This window comes from Pogoniulus pusillus, chromosome 40 (assembly GCF_015220805.1).
Source record: "Pogoniulus pusillus isolate bPogPus1 chromosome 40, bPogPus1.pri, whole genome shotgun sequence".
NCBI lineage: Eukaryota > Metazoa > Chordata > Aves > Piciformes > Lybiidae > Pogoniulus > Pogoniulus pusillus.
Genome location: NC_087303.1, coordinates 1,137,941 through 1,162,085, shown reverse-complemented (window position 1 = coordinate 1,162,085; position 24,145 = coordinate 1,137,941). Strand labels below are relative to the sequence as shown.

The following is a 24,145-nucleotide window of genomic DNA, read 5'->3' as shown; positions in this document are numbered from 1 at the left end:
GCAAGCTTTTAGGGAGCTGTGTGTTGGGGATGTCACTTCATGAGCAGCCAAGAGCCTCTTCTGGAGGTTGTGCTTTTAGGCTGGGGTTCACTGGGACTCCTTCAGGAGGTGCTTTGGAAGAGGGAAGCTACCCTTGTGAAGTCAGCAGGGCTGCTTGGGTGGTGAAATGTGGCAGGTGCTGAACTGGAGCCTAAACCACACAACTTTGGATGAACTCTGTGTGGTCATTGGTTAGTCTTTAGGGTTCAGTTACAGCAGAACCAATAATGCAACAAGTTGAGACCACAGCTGGACTCTGCTCTCCACTTCTGTGCTCCCCAAATCAAGAGGACAGAGATCTGCTAGGAACTGTCCAGTGAAGGCTGTGAGGATGATGAAGGGACTGGAACATCAGGGTGATGAGGACAGGCTGAGAGCCCTGGTGGTGAGCAGCCTGAGAGGGGGTCTCATTGCTGCTTATAAATATCTGAGGGGTGGGTGTCAAGAGGCAGGGTCCAGGCTCTCATCAGTGGTGTCCTGTGACAGGACAAAGGGCAGTGGGCACAAACTGCAACCCAGGAAGCTCCACCTCAACATGAGGAAAAAACTTCATTTTGAGGGTGGTGGAGCACAGAGAGGTTGTGGAGCCTCCTTCTCTGGAGGCTTCCAGGACCCATCTGGATGTGTTTGTGTGTGAGCTGCCCCAGGTGATGCTGCTTTGGCAGGGGGGTTGGGCTGGAGGATCTCTGGAGGAGAGAGAATTTCCTCTGATATCTGAAACCTCAACTGGCTGAGGGCAGAGATGCAAAGTGGCTGTGACATTTATAGGTGGTTCTGTTGAAAAAGACAATATTGGTGACTTAAAAAGCTGTGATTTGGCTGAAGAGCTTCTCCTGGTGAGCTTTTATCCCACCAGCTGTGTGCCTGGCACAGGTTCTTGCCCAGCACCACTTTTAGATCCACTTTCCCTAACTATTTGTTTAGTGAAGCTCTCAAAGCTCCTTTCTGCTGCTGGTTTGCCCCAGTAAAGCTTGGCCATGTGAATGTTTGCTGGGAGCAGGCAGGAGAGAAGGGCATGAACATGTCTGGGGGGTGGAATTCACTTAGGGAAGAAATCCAGATCAGATATTGCCATGGCTTTGTGCTGGATTTCCTTAATGGTTTTGCTGAATTGATTTGGGGCATTGTTTGCTGGGTCAGGTTCCTTCTGTTCCTTCCACTGCCAAGGCAGTGGTGAGCTTTAAATGGCTTTGCTTTGGCATTGGTCTTTACTCTGTAATGAGATGAGCAGCAGAGGGGTTGAAAAGCTCTTTCCCAGCTCCTGCCCTGTCCTGCTCAAGCCTCAATCTTCTCCTTCTCTTATTAAAATAACCCAACCCAAATCTATCAAGCAGAGGAAGGCTTCCCCCAGCTGGAAACTTTACATCTCTGCTGCTGGTCCAGCTCCAGTGGGATGAAGCCTGCAGTGCTGCTTGGGGTTGTTGTGGCCAAAGTGCAGAACCTGCCCTTGGCCTTCTTCAGTCTCCAACCCTTGGCCTCTGCCCACCCATGCAGCCTGCCCAGGTCCCTCTGCAGGGCTCTGCTACCCTCCAACAGCTCCACAGCTGCTCCTAGCTTGGTGCCAGCTGCAAACTGACTGATACTGGCCTCAATGCCCTGCTCCAGGTCATCAATAAAGATATTGAGCAGGTCTGTGCCCAGCACTGATCCCTGGGGGCTTAAGTTGTGCCAGGGGAGGTTTGGGTTGGATATTGGGAACAATTTCTTTGCTGCCCAGGGAGGTGGTGGAGTCCCCATCCCTAGACATGATCAGGAAGCTGTAGATGTGGCTCTTCAGGATATAGTTTTAGTGGCCAATGTAGTTGGACTCAGTCTTAAAGGTCTCTTCCAGCCTTAATGATTCTGTGATCTGTGTGGGCTCCATGGGTGCCAGCTGGGCCTGGCCAGGGTGGGTTTGTTGGCACCTTTTGCCCTGCCTCTGTGCTGTGCATGAGGAGGTCTCTTGGCTTGGGCTTTGGTGCAAAAGCAGGATGGCTTTTTGCTCAGAGAGGTTTTTGCTTTGCCCTCACCTGTCTGCAGAGGAAGTGCAGGAGAAGCTGAGTCTGGTTTCAACCAGATTTGGTGGAGGATTTGGTTCTTCTGTTCTAAATCTATGCTGGGAATTCAGGGGAAGGAGGAAAAAAACCTTTCTCATCTGAGCTCTTTTCTTCTGTCCCCTCTCCCAGAAGCATTTGGACTTCACCTGCTGGTTTCAGTGGAGAGTGCAGTGTGGGCTCAGCCACAGCCTCTGTCTGTGACACCAAACCTGCTGCAGCCCCCCTGTGACATCCTTGCCTGCAGCCGCTGATGCTGGTGCCAGGGCTGGAAGGAGTTTTGGGAGCTTCTCTTTGGCATCTGGGCTGGGATTTGTGCCCAGCACGATGGGAGCAAGCCTGCTGCTCACAAGCCCGGGCTGGAGGAGGTCTGAGACCCTCCTCTGCCACCCAAACTGCTCTCAGACTGGCAGGTCTGGGTTAGGGCATCATGGGTCCTGGGTTAGGGTAGAAAGGTCTCCACCCTGGACCTCAGTGCAGAAGGTGCAATCTGTGTTGTAGCTCCTGGGCTGGCTGAGCTCCAGAGGTCCCTTCCAAGCTCTACCATTCTCTGGTTCTGTGAAGGAGCTCTGAGGCCTCCAAAGGGCTGCTCATGGACAGCTCATTCTTGGCAGCCTCCTGGCAAAAAATCTCCTCAATTATTGGGTGTGAGCCTCCTGAGCTTCCAACGGAGCTGATGGGGAGAGACCAATTAGATTTATTAGCCCAAGATCAAATTCTGGTGGCTGAGGTGATTGATGGAGAGGATTAATCACCTCGGGCTGGCTTGCCAGAGAGAACTACACACCGAGGCCACTGGGGCTGGGTGAGACCCTCAGGTGGCTGAGGTGTTTCTCCCAAATCCCATGGCCACCTCCCTCCTCCATCCTCCCAGCCACAAGAAGCCAAATACCTTTGCTGGCTTGGCCTCTTCTCCCCAGGTGTGGCCTCTTGGATCGTTCCTCTTCGTGGGATGGAGCTGCTTTTCTCTCTGCTTTTCTTCCTGCTGCTGCTGCTTTAATCTTGTCATTACTCAGATTTGCATATTCCTTTCTCAGCCTCCTCTTCCTTTTATTCCACCCCCAAATCTCTTTCCCATCAGCCACCCTGCAGCCCTGGCTTTGCTCTGGCACAGGCACAGATGGGACTCACTCCTCCTGCCTTGCTCAGGTCGCCCCAGGTGAGCCCCAACCCTTGGCCACGGAGGCTTTTCACCACTGTGTGGCCCTGGAGGAGTTGTTTCGTTGTGGAGATTCAGGATCTGAGGGCAGGCAGAATCACAGAATGCTAGGGGCTGGAAGGGACCTCCAAAGCTTATCCAGTCCAACCTCTCTGCAGAGCAGGGGGGGTGCAGCCTGCAGCAGAGGAGGCTCAGGGCAGAGCTCGTTACTGTCTGCAGCTGCCTGCAGGGAGGCTGTAGCCAGGTGGGGTTGGGCTCTGCTGCCAGGCAGCCAGCAACAGAAGAAGGGGACCCAGGCTGAAGCTGTGGCAGGGCAGGCTCAGGCTGGATGTTGTTAGGAAGTTGTTGGCAGAGAGAGTGATTGGCACTGGCATGGGCTGCCCAGGGAGGTGGTGCAGTGCCCATGGCTGGAGGTGTTGAAGCCAAGCCTGGCTGGGCACTGAGTGCCATGGTGTGGTTGACAGGATGGGGCTGGGTGCTAGGCTGGGCTGGCTGAGCTTGGAGCTCTCTGCCAGCCTGCTTGGTTCTGTGAAGGAGCAGAGCAGCTTGAAGTCACCCAGGCTGTTTTGAGGAAGAAAAGATGTTAGAGCTTCAGAGTTCCCTGTGCTGGTGGCACTCAGTTGAGGTCTGGGTGGAGAAGGTGCTCTGGGGGCAGGGGATGCTTCCCTGGCTGAGCTTTGCCTTTGCTTTGTGGGAGCCATGGGAGGGTTGCTCAGATTGGTGTTCTCTCAGCAGGCTGCAAGGTTTTTGGGCTGAGAGAAGGGATGCTCTTCTTTGCCATTCCATCCCTCCTGGATTCCACTCAGATATGGCATATCTGGGGGCTCTTGGATGAGGTTCTACCCATTACAGTAAGCTCTGTGGGACTGGCCCTGCCTTGCCCATGTCACAAGAAGATCTCCCTCATTCAACAGGTTCAGCACTGAATCCAGGCTTGGAAGCAAGGGGCAGAAGAAGGGTGCAGGTAGCTACTGATGAGCAGTGCTCAGAGCCTCTCTGGGGCTGCTCCTCTGCAGGCTCTCAGCTGCAGGGCTCTCAGCCTTTGCTCCTCATAGAGCCTCTCAGCATCTCTGGATGAGTCTCCACTGGACTCTCTCCAGTAGTTCCCCATCTCCCTTGAACTGGACAGCCTGGAACTGGACCCAGTGCTCCAAGTGTGGCCTCACAAGAGCAGAGAAGCAGCAAATGCTCCAAAGGGTCAACCTGAAGCTGCTGCAGCTCCACGAGGAGCTGGGTCAGGAAGGTCTGCATGCAGAAAAAGGCATTTCCCACATCTGCCTCCACTTCAGCATGACTCAGACCTGGGTGATGGCACGTTTGAGGAGGGGACTGGGTTCCTGCTCTTGCTTAGTCACCCCCTGGGCAGTCTGTATGTGTTTCTTCCTGCCTTGCCAGGGTGTGAGCACTTCCAGAGAGGACCTCGCGTGCCTGGTCCTGCTGGGAAGTCCATGTGCCAGGGTGTTCCATGGACAGCAGCCAGCTGGCATGTGGGGCAGCTGTGAGTTGGCTCAGGAGGGAAGGTAGGAGGTGGCAAAGCACAGGTGAAGTGGGTAAAGCCTGGAGGCAGATCCCTTGGGAAGGGGCAGCCAGGGCTGGGCTGTGCTCAGAGGTGTGGTGGGTGCCTGTGGAGGGCTTCCAGCAGGTACCTCCTCTTTGGGGCTTCTGCTTCTTTCTCAGTGGATCATAGGTTCAGAGAACCAAAGAATGGCAGGGGCTGGGAGGGACCTGTGGAGATGGACTCCAACTGCCCTGACAGAGCAGGGGCAGCAAGGGCAGGTCACACAGGGACACATCTGGGAGGGTCTTGAAAGTGTTTTAGAGGAGACTCCACAACCTCTCTGGGCAGCCTGCTCCAGGGCTCCAGGACCCTCACAGCAAAGCTTTTCCTGATGTTGAAGTGGAACTTCCTGGCTTGCAGTTTGTGCTCACTGCCCCTTGTCCTGTGGCAGGACACCACTGAGCAGAGTCTGTCCTCTTCTTCTTGCCCCTCACCCTTTAGCTCTTGACCAGCATGGATCAGATCCCCTCTCAGGCTGCTCTTCTCCTGGCTCAACGGCCCCAGGGCCTTCAGTCTTTCTGACTGCAGTTGGGGCTGTTCAGTCTGCAGAGGAGAAGGCTCCAAGGGGACCTTCCTGTGGCCTTGCAGTGTCTGAAGGGGGCTACAAGAAAGCTGGGGAGGGACTTTTGAGGCTGCCAGGTAATGATAGGACTGGGGGGGATGGAACAGAGCTGGAAATGGGGAGAGTCAGCCTGGAGGTGAGGAAGAAGTTGTTGAGCATGAGGATGCTGAGAGCCTGGCAGAGGTTGCCCAGGGAGGTGGTGGAAGCCTCATCCCTGGAGGTGTTCAGGGCCGGGCTGGCTGAGGCTGTGGGCAGCCTGCCCTGGTGTGAGGTGTCCCTGGGCATGGCAGGGGGTTGGACCTGGATGGTTCTTGTGATTCCTTCCCACCCTGACTGCTTCTATGATCATCCTCATAGCCTCCATTGGACACTCTCTGGCATATCCCTGTCCCTCTTGACCTGGAGAGCTCAGAACTGGACCCAGTACCCCTAATGTGGCCTCACCAGGACAGAGCAAAGGGTGAGGAGAACCTCCCTTGCCCTGCTGGCCACACTCTTCTTCATGCTCTGGGGAGCACTGACCTTGGCCCTGGGGCCATACTGCAGACCAGGGAGAACTTCTTGTCCACCAGGACACCAGGGCAGGAGTTTTAGGGATGAGATCCCTGCTTTGTGGAGGTGCTGGCAAGCCACAAACCCTACCCCTTCACCAAAGGGAAAAAGCAAGTTAATTTCTGCTCCCAACTTTTCCTTGGGTCCCCCTGGCAACGTTTGTGTCTTAGCAACCACAATTTCCTCTTTAAAAATGTTCAAACCATTAAAAAAATAAAAAAAGGAAAGGAAGAAGAAAAAAAAAAAAAAGAGAAAGGAAAAAAAAAGAAAAAGAAGAGGAAAAAAAGAAAAGAAAAAAAAAACCCAAACAATCAACAAACCCAAGCAAAGAAGAAGAACCCCAACCAGACATGAGGCAGAGGATGAAGTGCTCCCCTGAATCAGAGCCTAACTAGATAAATGAAATGCTGCTAATTGAGTCAGGGATGTCTCCAGCTCTGTGTTTTCAGCCCCTGAATTTGCATCCCATTTGCATTTGATTGCGAAGCCATCCTTAAGGTGGCAGAGTTCTGGGAGATTCCCCCCTGCATGTGGCTGGCTTTGGCTGTCCTCCTCCTGCCCTGAGGAGCTGGAGACGTGGGGGTTGGCAGGAGATGGGCCAGGATGGGATTGGTTCTTGAGGTCAGCGAGAGACCAGAGCTCGGCTGTGCTTTGTCGCTGCTGTACTTGGCTGACAGTGCTTGGTCCTTTGGTGTCTCTGTGCCTCCAGTCCCCTCTGCTTTGAGAGGTCTGTGGTGGAGGATGGAGGAGGTCCAGGAGGTGTTGGAGAGAAGGGAGATGCTGTAGCCAGCATGGCACACACAGAGCATCTGTGGGTGTGTGTGGCTCTAGGGTGGCTGCAGAGGAAGCTCTTCACAATGAGAGTGGTGAAATCCTGGAGCAGGTTGCCCAGGGATGTGGTTGAGGCCCCATCCCTGGGGACATCCAAGATCAGGCTTGCTGTGGCCCTGGGCAGTTTGTCTAGTTGGAGGTGTCCCTGCTGACTGCAGAGGGGTTGGGCAAGATGACCTCTGAGGGTCCCTTCCAACCCACTGCAATCAGTGAACCTACTGCTGACCCCAATGCAGAGCAGCAGGCTGCTGAGGTCCAGCAGCTCCTGCTGCAGTGTCTGGGTTGGTTCTTTCTCTAGCAGATGCTCACCAGATCATCCCCTTGCTTTGGAGCTAAGGAGAGGTCAGGTTGTCCCAGCAAAACCTGGGCTGGGGGTGAGGAAGAGGAAGGAAATCCATGGGGGTGGCTGTGCTGGTGCTGGCTGCAGCGTTGGGCTGCTTTGCTTGGGGAGAGGTCACCCCTGGGCGCTGGGGATTTGGTTGCTCCTGAAGGTGGTCCTTGGGGAGCAGCACCTGCTGGTGGCACAGGTGGCTGGGAGTGTCTGCTCCCTGCAGATCACAGGGAACGTTGTTGGGGCTTGAATGCTCAGGAAGCTGGGGTGACCTGAGCTTCTAGCCCACTCCAGCCTCTTCTCCTCCCTGCATCTCCAGCCACCTCCAAGCTGCTGCTGCTGCCCAGGGCTGAACCCCAGTCCATTGGTGAGTCCCTGCCCATGCCAGGGAGCTCCACAACACAGGGGAAGGAGACTCCCCCTCCCACAGGGTGATCCAGGTTTGATCCCAAGCTCCATTTTTTGGCCCTCTCAGTGGCTGTGGCTGCAGGGATGCTCCACTCCAAACCTCCCTCTCTCTCCATGCTGGGCAACAGCAACTTGCCTCAGGTGAGACTGAACTTTATCTGGAGGAGGTGGCAGAAAGTCCTGCTGGAGGCAGGGATTGGGGTGAGGATCATCTCTGTGCCCCTCAAATGTTACTTCAAACATCCCCTGGGGCTCATGCACCAGAGAGGGGAACCCTTGAGCAGGGCTGGTGCTGCTTTGCCACTCGCCCTGGCTGGCAGCAGCCAGCCCCAGCCTCCTGCTGGCCCCCAGCCAGGCTGCCTGCTCCTAACTTGCTGGTGCCCCTTTCTTGGGTCCCTGCCACCACTGCCACCGTGCCAGTCCACTCTGGGGAATTACCAGCAGATTCTCAATGCAGCAGGAGGCTTCAGCCACCCTCTTGAAGGTGGTTTCTGGGGATGCATCCAGGGCTGAGAGAAAGGGGATGCTGCCAGCTGGATCTGGATGTTTCCCAGGGGGATCTGGAAATTACAAGCCAAGCAAAAACCAAATCGACCCAAAAGTTAATTTTGGGTTCTTGAGGCTGATTCTGTCTCTCTGGGTGCTCAGGGCTCTCTCTGGAGGCTGAAGTGGGTACCAGTCCATCCGTGCTCTGGGTACCCACGGGTGCAGGGCTCTGAGGATGTGAGCTGCCAGTGAGGGCTCTGAGTGTGTCAGGGACTCAGGCTGGTTTGCAGCTGGCTCCGGAGCTGTCTGAGACTACCACTGGACATTTCCTGGGTGCCACTTTCCCCTGCTTCATCTTTGCTTCTCCTCTCTGGAGAGAAGGTTCCTTCTGGTGCAGTTATCTCTTGGTACCTGCTGGTTGCAGGATGCTCCTGGGTGTTTTGTTCCATCTCTTTGCTTTCCCCTCTTGGAGGGGTTTAACCTGTTGGTGCATTGAGCTCTTTGAAGAGTTGGGGGAAGGAAAACCTTTGATGGAGCACATCTTGGTGCTTTCCCTGCTTGGCACTGACCCAAAATGCTCGTCTGTGGGGTGGCTCCATGCTGTGGATGCTATTGCAGCCTCTCACTACGATCTGGGGGCATCAAGGCAGGTGGTTGTTTTCCCCCAGCAAGCCCAGCTGAGTCTGGGGAGGGTTTCCTGAGCACACCAAGAGCTTGTGAAGGTCTCTGTGCCTCCTGGCTCTGCAGGAGATCTGCTGGGGGGGCGCTGGCAGACGGAGTGGGGTGTTAAAATCCCATTACCCAAAGAGCACCATGGGCACGGAGCAGGGGGAGAGCGATGCCAGGGTCCATCCCGCGAATCCTTCTCGCCTTGCAGCTCTTCACCCTGCCCTCTCCACCCTGATTGTTCTTCTTTTCCGAATCAAAGCAGCCCCCAGCTCGGCAGCAGAACCCATCCAGATCTGCACACAGACCTGTGGGGTTTTTACCGGCTCCAGCTCACTCCGAGGCTCTGGGAAGCTCCAGCCTTTGGCATCCCATGAGCAGCATCCATGAGAGCTGTCGCCTTCTCCCGTGGGCTAGAGGCTGCTGGGGCTGCTCTGCGGCTCCTTCTGGCCCGCTGGGCACGAGCAGTGGTCCTGGCTGGCAGCCGAGGTCGGGCGAGGGGGGAGGAGCTCCTGCCTTTGGCACAGGGTGAATAGGGAAAGGCAGGGAATCGCCGCCCCCCGGAGGGATTCCTTTGGAAGAGAAGCTCCGCTGGGCGTGGAGGGAGGTGGGAGTGGGCAGAGCCGGGGCTGCTGCCTTCCGTGGCACTTTGCCACGAGGATTTAAATCCGGCAGGACCTGCTTGTAGCAAAGCAAAGAGCAGGGTTTATTTATTCATGACTTCCTCTGTAATTGAACCGCGGCCGCTGCCCGCCGCTCCCGCTCCCCCTCGCACGGCTCCCGCTCCCCCTCGCACGGCTCCCGCTCCCCCTCGCACGGCTCCCGCTCCCCCTCGCACGGCTCCCGCTCCCCCTCGCACGGCTCCCGCTCCCCCTCGCACGGCTCCCGCTCCCCCTCGCACGGCTCCCGCTCCCCCTCGCACGGCTCCCGCTCCCCCTCGCATCGCTCCCGCTCCCCCTCGCTCCCACCCAGCCCCATGCGAGCGGAGCTGCTCCTGCAAAGGGCTGCGGGTGGCAGGAGAAGTTTCCACCCGCTCCATCTCAAGCCCAAACCTCACCAAAGGGCTCCCCCCTCTCTGGGCAGGATGGGTGCTGATGGAGACGAGCCAGGAGTGAAGAGCTTGGGGGGTGCTGGCTGGCAGCAGGATGCTGCTCTGTGCAGCTCTCCCGGTTGGGCTGAGAAAAGACTCATCCGAGCGTGGCCTCGTGGGGATCTCTCGCTGGAGGAGGCTGGCAGGAGCAGCCAATAATCCCCGTGGTGTGGTCACGGCGGGAGGGGTTAGCCATTAATTAACATCTCAATCAAAGCCCAGCGACCCCAGCAAGGTGCAGAGCAGCTTCTCACCTTTCTCGGCCAGCACAGTGGGTGCAGGAGGTGCTCTGGCTGGGCAAGCTCGGCAAGGGGGGACCTGGAGCTCAGCAGAAGGAGATCTCCTTCCTTCCTTTTGTTAATTCAGTGTGTTGGGGGACTTCTTTTTAGGGGGTTAGAAAAGGAGGTGCCAGGGACAGAAGGAGGGGGTGAGGGCACAAACGGCTCTGCTCTCCCCACGGCACATCCGTGTAGAACATTGGCTCTGCCTGCGTGGATGCTTGGAGCCATCTGGAGAAGTTTCCGTGGTGTAGGGGTCGGAGGGGTGGGAGACCTCCAGGGGGTTCCTCTCGCTTCCAAATCCCTTTTGACCCTCCCTGGGCTAGGACATTGTTTGCATTCTGCAGTTCTTTATCTCTCAGCCGCTGCTTTCGGGAGGTGGGATTGGGAGCGGGAGGAGAGGTCTGGCTTCAGGGTGCGGTGTGCCTGGTCCCTGCCTTTGCTTCCTGCAGCCCCCTAGGACCTGCTGCGCTGTTAAGGGCTGAGATGGTTTCTTTTTATTTTTGCTTGCCTGCCTGGTTTGCACCTGCAGTGGTGACCAAATGTGGGGATTTGGAGCTTTCTTGGTAGCTGAGCTGGCAGGAGCACTCCAAACCTATTTCCTTCCCCCCCCCCATGCTCTGTTTTGACTTAAGGAGGGGAAAGCCACCCCAGATCTGTCCTCCTCATCCCTCTGGTCTGAGTCTTTGGGAGGTGTTGGTGACTTTCTGGGAAGCATCAGTTCTGGTTTTGTTTGAAACCACCCAGCCAGGCTGGGGGGTTTGATGTGGGTGGGCTTGCAGGGAACAGAGAGGGGGGGATGCTGGAGGCAGCTGCTTTTACCTCACAGGGTGAAGGAGCTGAGGAGGGATCCTCACCTGTGGTGCCACATCTAACACAGGGCTTTGGGCCACTGCATGCTGAGAAGATTTCTTCTCCCTGACAGCAGCCTTCTGAAGTTGTGGAATTGGAGGATAAGGATCTGGAAGTTGCTTTTGTTTTGTCTTCTCCTGGATTGCTTCCCATGCTCATAAACACTTTGAGCTCAAGGCCCAGGTTGGTGATGAGCAGCTCCAAGGATATTGACCCAGGGGCATGCTGCCACCCCTGAGCTGCTGCCATTCACCTTCCTCAGCTTTAGGAATCTTAACATGAATTGATTTTGGTTGCTCCTGGAAAAGAAGAGGCCAATGAGTAGGAAGGAGCACACAGGAATCATCTGGGGTGGAGGGGTGTTGGCATTGCTCATACTTGGGTTGCACCCTTAAAGCTGCACCCTTCAAGACCTTGGGCACCTAAAGGTGTCATTGCCTTTAGGAGAGGGCTTTTGGGGTGTCTGGTAGCAGGTTGGGGTGCTGGAAGCTGTGGTGGTGACCTGGCCAGAGCTGCTAGACAAGCCCACAGCTGCTCTCAGCTGTCTGTAGCAGCTGCACAGGGAGGGGTGGGCTGGGGCAGGAGGGGACACAGCATCCCCCCAGGGCAGATTTGACCTGGGAATATAAAAATGGAGTTTCTATTTTGGGAAAAGCCAAGTTAGGAAGAGCCAAAAATGTGAGTGGAGAAGCAGGCAGTGACCATCTCTGGTGGTGGAGCTGGGATGCTTGTGCCTGGATCTCTCTTCCCAGTCAAACCTCAGCCAGGATCTGGGATGCTTGTGCCTGGATCTCTCTCCTCAGTCAAAGCTCAGCCAGGATCTGGGATGCCTGTGCCTGGATCTCTCTCCCCAGTCAAAGCTCAGCCAGGATCTGGGATGCCTGTGCCTGGATCTCTCTCCCCAGTGAAAGCTCAGCCAGGATGCTGAGGTGCAGCAGTGATGCTCCAGCAGCTGGTGGCATCTCTGGGGTCACCCCTTGGTGCCTGTAGTGCAGGTCACAGGATCACAAGGCTCATTTTCCATTTATTTTTGCTTTCTAATCCTTGTGTTTAACCTGACAAAAGTCTCTGCCCTTCCAGTTGTGCTTCTGGGGGTAGGGCTGAGGGGTTTGGAGTGCCAAAGGGTTTGGATTTTTGGCTCTTGGAGAAGCTCCCAGCACCAACCGAGCTGGATGTCATTGACCAAAAGCCATCAGAAACCCTGGCTGGGGGTGTGAGAACTCAAAGCTTGATTAGTTAGGTCAAGAGGCAACAACTCCAACGTGAGGCAGAGGAATTTGGGGCACCAGAGCTGACTTCTTTTAACCACTTCTCCTTTATTTCAGGAGCAGGAAAATCCAAATCCGGAACATTCCCCCCCAGCTGCGATGGGAGGTAAGAGGAGCAAGCAGAGAGTGGTAGATCAGGTTTAAGGACTAATCCTGCCCTCCATGGTGCTGTAGTTGGGATTGAAGTTGATCTTCTCCTTTACTTTGTTTCTAATTAAGTCTAATTATAGCAGCCCCTTGCCTCCATGTAGCTTATTCCTCTTCTGGCACAGGAGGAGATCCGACTGGCAGAGGGGGTGAGCTACACCACCAAACTTGCCACCAAGAAGAGGGTTCCATGACTTGTCTGTCATATAAGGGACAAAACTTGGATCCTTCCTTCCCCACCAACTGCCAGGACTTTGCTTTCCCTGCCTCTTTCCCCCCTCCCCTGCTGGCTCCGAGGCTCCCCAGCATCCTGGGGCAGAAAGGAGCTTCCTTCATCTAACTGCTTGTGCAGCCTTAACGCCCAGAGAGCTGCCTTGATTGATTGATTGATTGATTGATTGTGTTGGCCTGGTTTGTCCTGATGGTCCCAGAGTGAAAATGGGACTTCTGAATACTCTTTATTTGGGGGGGGTTTCCTTTTCCAGGTTCTGGATGGTTTGTTAGCCCAGTATGGAACTGTAGAAAACTGTGAGCAAGGTAGGAGTGGGATAAAAAAGAAGAGGCCAATTTGCTGTGTCTGAAGAGTTTCTTCTGCTCTGTCCACGTGGGGGGTGGAGGCTGCTCTGCTTCAGGCTCCCAGCCCCAGGACTCTCAGCCTTTGCTCCTCACAGAGCTGCTCCAAGCCCCTCAGCATCTCTGTAGCCTCCTTTGGACACTCTCCAGTAGTTCCCTGTCTCCCTTGAGCTGTGCAGCTCAGTTCTGCAGATGAGACCTTGCTAGGGCAGAGCAGAAGGGAAAAAGAACCTCCCTTGACCTGCTGGCCACACTCCATGCACTCAGGCTGGCAGGATGGAGCTGACTCTGGTGGCTTTAGAATAGAATAGAAACAAGCAGGTTGGCAGAGAGCTCCAAGCTCACCCAGCCCAACCTAGCACCCAGCCCTGCCCAACCAACCAGCCCATGGCACTCAGTGCCCCAGCCAGGCTTGGCTGCAACACCTCCAGCCATGGGCACTGCACCACCTCCCTGGGCAGCCCATTCCAGTGCCAATCACTCTCTCTGCCAGGAACTTCCTCCTCATATCCAGCCTCAACCTGCCCTGGCACAGCTTGAGGCTGTGTCCCCTTCTTCTGTCCCTGGGGGCCTGGCAGCAGAGGCCAACCCCACCTGGCTGCAGAGCTTGATGCCATCTCCTGCTCATGGGCTGAGCCTTGGACTTTCTTCTCCCTCGCAGGAGAAAAGTGTTTATAATTCCTGGGGAGCCCTGGAGGGGATTTGTCCAAGCAAGGACTCACCTGAGGAGGTCTCCCAGGTTTTCAGGGGGGGGGGCTTGGCCTGAGGCATTGGTGCTGCCTCTCTGACTCCTGCCTCTCCTGCTCGCAGTGAACACAGACAGCGAGACTGCCGTTGTCAACGTCACCTACGCCAACCGGGAGCAGACCAGGCAGTAAGTTCTCCATCCTCCCTGCTGCCCTCCCTGCTGTGGCTCCAGCCCCTTCCCCGTGCCCAGAAAACAAAACTGCCCAGTGCTGGGAGTTAAACCAGCCCAGAACCCCCACATTTCAGCTGGACATGCAGCAGGTCTTTGCTCTTGGATCCTCTCTCTTGGCGCTCTCCTTTCTTCTCCTTCGCTTTCAAGCAGGCATCCAAGGCTGTAGGCTCCTCTCTGCAGCTCACAGAGTGAGAACCTGACTTAAAAGCGGAGGGGTTTGTGTTTGTTTGAGCTGCTGAGCGCTGTGCAGAGCTGCCCTCGGGGCTGTCTCCCTCGGAAGCTGCGGAGAGCAGCGGCCAAGGCTTTGCTCTTGCCGCCAGCTCCATCTATCGACAGCTTCCAGCTCTTGCAGTCCCCTCGAGTCCTGCCAGGAGAGGGATTGAGACGCCAGAGACCACGAGGAGATGTGGGAGTCTCTCTTTGTGCCCCCCAGTCCTTGCCATGGGTGCTTGGAGAGGTCCTCAGTAAAATCCTTTGGCTCATCCAGGCTGGGCGGAAAGACCTCCCAGGTCCCCATGGCAGCAGCGATGTCTGCTCACATCACAGCTCACAGATGTCAGGGGTTGGAAGGGACCAAAGGAGATCATCCAGTCCAAGCCCTGCCAGAGCAGGACCATCCAGGCTGGCTCAGAGCACACAGCAACACATCCAGACAGGGCTGGGAAGGCTGCAGGGAAGGAGACTCCACAACCTCTCTGGGCAGCCTGTGCCAGGCTCTGGGACCCTTCCAGGCAAGAAGTTCTCCTTGTGCTGAGCTGAACCTCCTGTGCTGCAGCTTCCATCCACTGCTGCTTGTCCTGTCCCAGGGAGCAGTGAGCAGAGCCTGTCCCCCCTGCTGACCCTCAGCCTCAGATAGTTACAGACATTGATTCAATCCCCTCTCAGTCTTCTCTTCTCCATTCTAAGCAGCCCCAGGGCCCTCAGCCTCTCCTCAGGCAGTGCTCCAGTCCCCTCCTCATCCTCACAGCCCTCCCTTGGACTCTCTCCAGCAGATCTCTGTCCCTCTTTAAGTGGAGACCCCAAAAATGAAGGCAGTGCTCCAGATGAGGTCTCAGCAGGGCAGAGCAGAGGGGGAGGAGAACCTGCCTGGCTGTGCTGGACACACTCTGCTTAGTGCCCCCCAGGACCCCAGTGGCCTTCTTGGCCACCAGGGCACACTGCTGCCCCATGGATGTTATCCACCACACGTCTGTGCTTCCCTGCTGCCTGCTACTCCAAGGAGAGCTTCACCTCTTTGCAGCCACTCAGAGTGGAAATACGACCGAGAGGGATCCCCCACCCCAGCCTCCTCTCCCTCTGCAGAGCCATCCTGAAGCTGAACGGGCACCAGCTGGAGAGCCACGCCCTGAAGGTCTCCTACATCCCCGACGAGCAGTCGGCGCCGGGAGCCGAGAACGGGCGGCGAGGAGGCTTCGGGGGCCGCGGTGCCCCCCGCCAGGGCTCCCCTGTCCCTGCTGGGGCCCCAGTCAAGCAGCAGCCCGTGGACATCCCCCTGCGCCTGCTGGTGCCCACCCAGTACGTGGGTGCCATCATCGGCAAGGAAGGTGCCACCATCAGGAACATCACCAAGCAGACGCAGTCCAAGTGAGTCCCTTCCCCGCCAGCTGCTGTGTCCCTTCTGCTCTGCAGTGACTTCAGGCTGGATTTGCTGCTTGAGGCCCCTCCAGCTCTCTCACCATGCAGAGCAGTGTGCCCCAAAGGCACCTTCTCAAGGCCTGTCCCCACCAGGCTTTCTTGGCTGCACTTTCCCACCTGCCTCCCTTTGCTGGGGTGAAATCTCTGGGGGGGGGCACCCGGGGATTGAGCCTGAGCCTGTCAGGCTTCACCCACCTGTTCTTGCATGTGGCTACAGCTCTTGTTCCCCCCAAGGAAGGCTTTCTCTAAGGCAAGGAAGGAATGGGCAGCCCTCCCTGTCCCCCAGGCATGTGCTTGTTCCACCACTCCATCGCTCGTGGTTGCCTAAAATAAAGAGAAGCTGATGCCTTATTTGGGCCTCTGGCTGCCTGCTCCCTGCTGAGCAGCAAGCCCACAGTTACCTCCTCCTCCCTTCCCCGGGTGCCTAGAGCCTGCCAGCCTGAGCCCCAGGCAGCTCATGGGCCGTGGAGGGTGTGAGGAGCTGCAGAGCTGCTCCCTGCAGCCCCAGCACCCAGCCTGTCCCTGCAGGATTGATGTTCACCGGAAGGAGAACGCTGGAGCTGCAGAGAAAGCCATCAGCATCCACTCCACCCCCGAGGGCTGCTCTGCTGCCTGCAAGATGATTTTGGAGATCATGCAGAAGGAGGCCAAGGACACCAAGACGTAAGGTTTCCCCTCCCCTGTCTTTCTGTGCGTGACTATCCCACCCATGGACCTCTGCTGGGCTGTGGGATCATCCCAACCCCCAGGGCTGGGTGGTGCTCCTGGCCTGGAGCAGCAATGCTGTGGCCAGCAGGAGCAGGCAAGGAGCTGTCCCCCTGGACTCAGCACTGGTGAGGCTGCACATTGAGTCCTGGGTTCAGTTTGGGGCCACTCAGCCCAAGAAGAGCATTGAGAGTCTGCAGTGGGTCCTGAGAAGGGCAGCAAAGCTGGGGAAGGGTCTGGAGAACAGGGCTGGGGACGAGCAGCTGAGGGAGCTGGGGGGGTGCAGTGTGGAGAAGAGGATCTTTGATCACATTGGGTGCTTCTGTGCTCCACAACCTCCCTGGGAAACCTGTGCCAGTGTCTCACTACCCTCCACCTGTGCCAGGCACTCACTACCCTCACTCTAAAGAACTTTGGGATTTGAGCTCTCTGTCCCAATCTCTCCTCCTCTGCCTGCAGTCATCCTTGATGGTGTTTGCTTTTACCTCCCCTCTTTCCTCTCCCAAGGGCTGATGAAGTGCCTCTGAAGATCTTGGCCCATAACAACTTTGTGGGACGTTTGATTGGCAAAGAAGGCAGAAACTTGAAGAAGGTGGAGCAGGACACAGAGACAAAAATCACCATCTCCTCGTAAGGCTCCCTTGGGGAGACCAAGGGCAGACCTTCCTCAGCCCAGGGTGGATGAGCAGAAGATGTGGGATGTGATGAGGGTGGGCAGAGATGCTTCTCCCAGCTGGGAAGGGAGCTTGGGGTGTAGCTTCTTCCAAAAGCTCTCCTGGAATACCTTGGCCCATCCTTTTGGTGTCCACTCTCTGTTCCTTGGTGGCTCTGGAGTCCAGGAGCAGATGATTTGATGGCTGGGACTGGGAATTTAATCTTAAGCCATGGGTTTGGGTGAAAGCAGAGTGGACTTAGAATCATAGAACCAAGCAGGTTGGAAGAGAGCTCCAAGCTCATCCAGCCCAACCTAGCACCCAGCCCTAGCCAATCACCCAGACCATGGCACTCAGTGCCAACCCAGCACCCAGCCCTAGCCAATCACCCAGACCATGGCACTCAGTGCCAACCCAGCACCCAGATCATGGTACTCAGTGCCAACCCAGCCCTAGCCAATCACCCAGACCATGGCACTCAGTGCCAACCCAGCACCCAGCCCTAGCCAATCACCCAGACCATGGCACTAAGTGCCCCATCCAGGCTTTGCTTCTCAGTGTAACCATTGATGCTGTTGCCTGTGTGGACCCTGCAGCCCCAGCACGCTCTGTCAGTGCCACTCTGTGTCCTCAGCATCCCAGCAGAACCCATCAGGAGGAGCTGGGGTGGAGCTGGTTGGGCAGGGCAGGGCAGGGCTTGGTGCTGACATTGGCTTTCTCCTCAGCTTGCAGGACCTGACACTGTACAACCCTGAAAGGACCATCACAGTGAAGGGCTCCATCGAGAACTGCTGCAAGGCAGAGCAGGAGATCATGAAGAAAGTGAGGGAAGCCTACGAGAACGATGTGGCTGCCATGAGCGTGAGTGGGGCTGGGTCCTCTCCTGCCTCTTTAGCTGCCAGGAGCTGGCCAGGAGGTTGCCCTGATCAAAGCAATGAACCTTTCTCTCTTCTCCCCCCACCAGCTGCAGTCTCACCTCATCCCTGGCCTTAACCTGGCTGCGGTTGGCCTCTTCCCTGCCTCCTCCAACGCAGTTCCTCCTCCACCAAGCAGCGTCTCCGGGGCTGCACCCTACAGCTCCTTCATGGTAGGTGCCCATCAGGCAGCTCAGCCTCCTCCTGCTGCCTGCTTGGGGATCCTCCTCTGTGGTGAAGACCACCACAGAATCGTTTCGCTTTGCTTGATCACCTGAAAAGATCTGGACCCTTTCAGAGGGCCAAGCCCAGCTGCCAGCCCAGCCCTGCCCCTTGGCACCGCAGCCCAACGGCTCTGCAGTCCTTCCAGGCTTGAGGGCACCACCACTGCCCCTGGCAGCTCGTTCCAGGCACTCCTGAGGGGCTTTGCCAAGCTGGAGGTTGCTGTGGCTCTGTGTGATCGCCTGGGAGGGGAGCTGGGGGCCTGGATCTCTGTGTGGTGGCACTGAGCCCTCCTTGTGCCCCCTGTGCCCGCAGCCCCCCGAGCAGGAGACGGTGCACGTCTTCATCCCGGCGCAGGCTGTCGGTGCCATCATCGGCAAGAAGGGGCAGCACATCAAGCAGCTCTCCCGCTTTGCAAGTGCCTCCATCAAGGTAGGCAGGGTTGGCCTGCTGGGAACCCATCCCTCTGCCACCTCCCCCCCCCCCAGCAGGGCTCTGCCACCTCCCACCCCCCCCAGCAGGGCTCTGCCACCTCCCCCCCTCGGCAGGGCTCTGCCAACTCTCTCCCAGCAAGTCTCTACCACCTCCCCCCCTCAGCAGGGCTCTGCCACCTCTCTCCCACCAAGTCTCTGCCACCTCCCCCCCACTTCTGCAGGGCTCTGCCACCCACTGTCCTCCCCCTCTCTTCTGCAGGGCTCTGCCACCTCCCCCTCTGCAGGGCTCTGCCACCTCCCCCACACCAGCAGGGCTCTGCACCTTCCCCCCCCCCCCCCCCCCCAGCAGGGCTCTGTCACCTTTCCCCTTCAAGGCTCTGCCACCTCCCCCCCAACCCCGTGCAGGGCTCTGCCATCTACCCCAGCAGGGCTGTGGCTTTCTGCTCAAGAAGAGCAGGTGGTTGGGCTGGGGGCTCAGGCTTGTGGCAGAGGGGAGAGAGGATGCAGCTGCCACCATAGCTGTGGTGCTCCCAGCCACTGCCAACCTAGAGTCATGGAATGGTTTGGGTTGGAAGGGACCTTGAAGCTCAGCCAGTTCCAAGCCCCTGCTGTGGGCAGGGACATCTCCCACTAGATCAAGTTGCTCAAGGCCTCATCCAGCCTGGTCCTGAGCACCTCCAGGGAGGTTGTGGAGCACAGAAGCACCCAAGGTGATCTTTGATCACCTTGGGTGCTTCTGTGCTCCACAACCTCCCTGGGCAACCTGTGCCAGGGTCTCACCACCCTCACTCTGAAGAACTTCTTCCTCATCTCCAGTTTAAATTTGCCCTTCTGTCCTGTCACTGCCATCCCTTGTGGATGATCTCTGAGGTCCTTTCCAACCTAAACCCTTCCATGATTCTCCATCTCTCTGATCCTCTCTCCCTTCTCCTTCCAGATTGCTCCTCCAGAGACGCCAGACTCCAAAGTGCGCATGGTGGTCATCACTGGGCCTCCAGAAGCTCAGTTCAAGGTTCCTCCTGCACTGCCACCCCCGTGGGGGGCACTCAGGGTTGCAGCACAGGGGGAGGAGCAGGGTGGGGACCAGTCTGTGGCTGGGTTAACTCAGCATCAGTGCTCCCAGGGCTGGAACTGGTTTGAACCCCTCAGGAGCTGGGGTTCTGGGGGGGGTTGGCACATCCTGGCTCCCAGGGATGGAGGCACTGAGCTGCTGGGGAGGTGCAGGGGTAGGACGTTCTGGCTGGTGCCTGATGCTGTTCTCCCTCCTCTTGGCAGGCACAGGGCAGGATTTATGGGAAGCTGAAGGAGGAAAACTTCTTTGGACCCAAGGAAGAAGTGAAGCTGGAGACTCACATCCGGGTGCCCGCCTCAGCCGCGGGCAGGGTCATTGGCAAAGGGGGCAAAACTGTAAGCAGGATGCCAGGGGCTGGAAGGGACCTCCAAAGCTCATCCAGTCCAACCCCCCTGCCAAAGCAGAATCTCCTAGACCAGATCACACAGGAGCACATCCAGGCAGGGTTTGGATTTCTCCAGAGGGAGACTCCACAGCCCCCCTGGGCAGCCTGTGCCAGGCTCTGCCACCCTCACAGGGAAAAAAATCCTCCTCCTGTTTAAATGAAGCTTCCTCTGCCTCAGCTTCCACCATTGCCCCTTGGCCTGGCACTGGCATCACCCAGCAGAGCCTGGCTGCAGCCTCTTGCCACTCACCTACACACATTGATACCCACTGCTGAGGTCACCTCTCAGCTCCTCTCCTCCCTCAGGCTCTGCTCCTAACAGAGCTGTTCCCTTCCCTTCAGCATCTGTGGCTCTGTGCTGGACTCTTTCCAGCAGTTCTGTGTCCCTCTGGAACTGGGGGGCCCAGAACTGGGCACACTACTCCAGATGCAGCCTCAGCAGGGCAGAGCAGAGGAGCAGGAGAACCTCTCTCGACCTACCAACCACAGCCCTTCTAACCCACCCCAGGCTGGCACTGCCCCTCCTGCCCACCAGAGCTCATTGCTGGCTCATGCTCACCCTCCCACCACCAGCACCCCCAAATCCTTCTCCCCTTCGCTGCCTCCCAACAGCTCAGTCCTCAACCTCTCCTGCTCCCTGGGGTTGCTCTTCCCCAGCTGCCAGCCTCTCCCCTTGCCCCTGTTGAATTTCACTCCCTGCCTGTCCAAGTCTCCCTGAACAGCAGCACAGCCTCCTGCTGTGGCAGCCACTCCACCCAGCTTGGTGTCACCAGCACTGCTTGGGAGCACTGTGGGGTGGGGGCAGCCCTGGGAGGGTGACAGCTTCCTGCTAGAGCCTGGGGACATCCCAGGGACAAGTGTCCCAGGGAGCTGGCAGGGATTTCCCTCCGCATGACAGGGAGGTCTCTGCCCCTTCCCCGCAGGTCAATGAGCTGCAGAACCTGACGGCAGCAGAGGTGGTGGTGCCACGGGACCAGACCCCTGATGAGAACCAGCAGGTGGTTGTGAAGATCATTGGGCACTTCTATGCCAGTCAGGTATGGCCCCAGCAGCTCCTGTGCCACCGCTGGGGGGGGTCTCTGCTGGCTTGCATGGGTTGTGTCCACCTGTGTGTAGCAGCATAGAAGCACTTTGGTTGGAGAAGACCTCTAAGATCATCCAGTCCAACACAACCATGGCCATTAAACCATGTCCTGAACCTCCATCCTCAGGGGTGGTGACTCCACCTCCCTGGGCAGCCCATCCCAGTGCCAATCACTCTCTCTGACAACAACTTCACAACAACATCCATCCTCAACCTGCCCTGGCACAGCTTCAGCCTGGGTCCCCTTCTTCTGCCCCTGGCTGCCTGGCAGCAGAGCCCAACCCCACCTGGCTACAGCCTCCCTGCAGGCAGCCGCAGGCAGCAATCAGCTCTGCCCTGAGCCTCCTCTGCTGCAGGCTGCACCCCCCCAGCTCCCTCAGCCTCTCCTCACAGGATTTGTGTTCCAGGCCTTTCACCAGCTTCATCACATCTTTCCCCCCTCGCCTCTTTTTCCCCCCCTGCCTCCTTTTCCCCCCCTGCCTCCTTTCCCCCCCTCGCCTCCTTTCCCCCCCTCGCCTCCTTTTCCCCCCTCGCCTCCTTTTCCCCCCTCCCCTCCTTTCCCCCCCTCGCCTCCTTTCCCCCCCTCGCCTCCTTTCCCCCCCTCGCCTCCTTTTCCCCCCTCCCCTCCTTTCCCCCCCTCGCCTCCTTTTCCCCCCTCGCCTCCTTTCCCCCCTCGCCTCCTTTCCCCCCTCGCCTCCTTTCCCCCCCTCGCCTCCTTTCCCCCCCTCGCCTCCTTTTCCCCCCTCGCCTCCTTTCCCCCCTCGCCTCCTTTCCCCCCTCGCCTCCTTTCCCCCCCTCGCCTCCTTTCCCCCCCTCGCCTCCTTTCCCCCCCCTCGCCTCCTTTCCCCCCCTCGCCTCCTTTCCCCCCCTCCCCTCCTTTCCCCCCCTCCCCTCCTTTCCCCCCCTCCCCTCCTTTCCCCCCCCTCCCCTCCTTTCCCCCCCTCCCCTCCTTTCCCCCCCTCCCCTCCTTTCCCCCCCTCCCCTCCTTTCCCCCTCTCTCTGCAGATGGCGCAGCGCAAGATCCAGGACATCCTGGCGCAGGTGAAGCAGCAGCACCAGAAGGGGCAGAGTGGGCAGACGCAAGCGCGGAGGAAATGAGAGCATCCCCCCGCGAGCACTGCGCACCGCGGCCCGAGCCCGCGGCAGGCGTCAGGGTGGCAGGAATCAGTTACCCCAGACAGACGCTCACCTTTTCATTGACCCAGATTAAAAGGCAGTTTGATTGGCTTCCAAGGTAGATGGCTAGGGTGAAACCCCCCCAAACCCCTCACGAAACCCCCCCCCCCAAAAAAAAAACCCTCCAAACAAACCCCCTAAAACTCCTCCTTAAACCCTAAAATTGGCTTGGGATTAACTCCGTGTGCCAGGTTTAGCTCCGTGTGCCAGGTTTAACTCCGTGTGCCAGGTTTAGCTCCGTGTGCCAGGTCTAAATCCACATGTCAGGTTTAGCTCCATCTGCCAGGTTTAACTCTGTGTATCAGGTTAAAATCTACGTGCCAGGTTTAGCTCTGGCTGTTAGGTTTAAATCCACATGTCAGGTTTAAAACCACCTGCCAGGTTTAGCTCTGTGTGCCAGGTTTAGCTCTGTGTGCCAGGTTTAGCTCTGTGTGCCAGGTTTAGCTCCACATACCAGGTTTAACTCCACATACCAGGTTTAACTCCACATGCCAGGTTTAACTCTGGGTGCTAGGTTTAGCTCTGTGTGCTAGGTTTAACTCTGTGTACCAGGTTTAAATCCACCTGCCAGGTTTAGCTCTGGGTGCCAGGTTTAACTCTGTGTACCAGGTTTAAATCCACCTGCCAGGTTTAGCTCTGGGTGCCAGGTTTAACTCCCTGTGCCAGGTTTAAATCCACCTGACAGGTTTAGCTCCATGTGCCCAGGTAGCTACTTTAATGAAGTGAGAGTTGCTGCCCAAGCCAGCACTGGGTGCTGGGGCACAAGGGCATGGCAAAGCTTTGGGCACAGGGGCATGGCAAAGCTGTGGCCACCCCAACCCTACACCCCCTCAGGTGTGGCTGGATGCAGGATTTTGTCCTCCTCATTCAAGTGGCCTCTGGAGGTCCCACCCCAGCTGGGGCGCCTGGTGGCTGGTCCCAGCCTCTCTCCATCCTCCCATTGCCCTCTCCTCGAGGCTGGAGGACGAGCCCGGAGCCATGGGGAGGGGCTCAGGTCTCAGCTGCTTTGATTGATCTCTTTTTAGGTTGGTTTTCTTTTTCCCTTTGTATGGAGTCTCTGGGGGATGAATCCTGCTGGGTTCTCAGCATCCCCTTGCTGGGGATGAGATCCATCAGGGGCAAACAAAAATATCCCAGGCAAGATGAATCCTCTCCCTCCCTGCCTCCACCTTAGCCCCAGATGGAGTTTGGGCTTGGATCCCAGGCAAGATGAATCCTCTCCCTCCTTGCCTCCACCTTAGCCCCAGATGGAGTTTGGGCTCAGATCCCAGGCAAGATGAATCCTCTCCCTCCTTGCCTCCACCTTAGCACCAAATGGAGTTTGGGTTTGGATCCAGACAAGATGAATCCTCTCCCTCTTTGCCTCCACCTTGGCCCCAAATGGAGTTTGGATCCCATGGGAGCTCTGTGCCCTTCCAGCCACCCAAGCAGAGGCAGGCAGGAGGGCTGAGTCCTGCTGCCTGCACTGCAGTGCCTCGGAAAGCCTCAAGCCCAGGAGAGCACTTCTGGATTCCAGGAGGCTTTGCCTTTTCCTTGCAGTTCTTGGAATGGTTCCTTTTGGTTTAGGTTGAAGAAGGAATGGTTTGGGTTAGTTGCTTTGGTTAGTTGCTTTTGTCTGGTTGCTTCCTGTGGCTTTCTTTGGGGTTGGTTTGTTTGGGTATTTTTTTGGTTTCAATTTCTGGGGATTTCCCTTTTGGTTTTCTGGTTTCTTCTTCAGTTTTTCTTTCTCCCCTTATTCGTTTCTTGCTTTATTTTGGGTTTCCTTGGTTCTTTCTTTCTTTCTTTCTTTCTTTCTTTCTTTCTTTCTTTCTTTCTTTCTTTCTTTCTTTCTTTCTTTCTTTCTTTCTTTCTCATTTGTGTTCTTTAATTTATTTTCCTTTCATTTTCCCTTTTTTTTCTTTATTTTTCTCTTGCCTTTTTCCTTTTTCCTCTACTTTTGCTTGGGTTTTCCCCCCTTTTTCCCCCTTTATTTTGCTCTTCCTTTTTCCTTTTTAATTTTTCTTTCATTTCCCTTTTATTCTTTGTCTCTTGTTTTTAATTTTTCTTCATCTTTCTTTTACTTTTTCCTTTTATTCTTTGTTTCTTTTGCCTTTTTTCCTTTTATCTATATTTT

The 24,145-nt window shown here is 56.7% G+C and overlaps 1 protein-coding gene across 2 annotated transcripts in view; it reads left to right on the top strand.

The window, feature by feature from the left end:
- The window catches only part of IGF2BP1 (insulin like growth factor 2 mRNA binding protein 1), a 34,094-nt gene extending 12,056 nt beyond the window's left edge, over positions 1-22,038 (top strand). The window contains exons 3-15 of one of the 2 annotated variants that reach the window (XM_064174199.1): positions 12,171-12,219; positions 12,746-12,797; positions 13,644-13,707; positions 15,055-15,336; positions 15,916-16,050; positions 16,600-16,722; positions 17,471-17,606; positions 17,710-17,799; positions 18,170-18,313; positions 19,253-19,327; positions 19,591-19,722; positions 20,696-20,809; positions 21,862-22,038. In XM_064174199.1, coding sequence (XP_064030269.1) covers positions 12,171-12,219; positions 12,746-12,797; positions 13,644-13,707; positions 15,055-15,336; positions 15,916-16,050; positions 16,600-16,722; positions 17,471-17,606; positions 17,710-17,799; positions 18,170-18,313; positions 19,253-19,327; positions 19,591-19,722; positions 20,696-20,809; positions 21,862-21,954 — 1,489 coding nt within the window. In that variant the 3' untranslated portion in view covers positions 21,955-22,038. Of the gene's footprint in view, positions 1-12,170; positions 12,220-12,745; positions 12,798-13,643; positions 13,708-15,054; positions 15,337-15,915; positions 16,051-16,599; positions 16,723-17,470; positions 17,607-17,709; positions 17,833-18,169; positions 18,314-19,252; positions 19,328-19,590; positions 19,723-20,695; positions 20,810-21,861 lie in introns of both variants that reach the window. The other variant, XM_064174198.1, reaches the window with a different exon arrangement.
- The last annotated feature ends 2,107 nt before the right edge of the window (positions 22,039-24,145 follow it).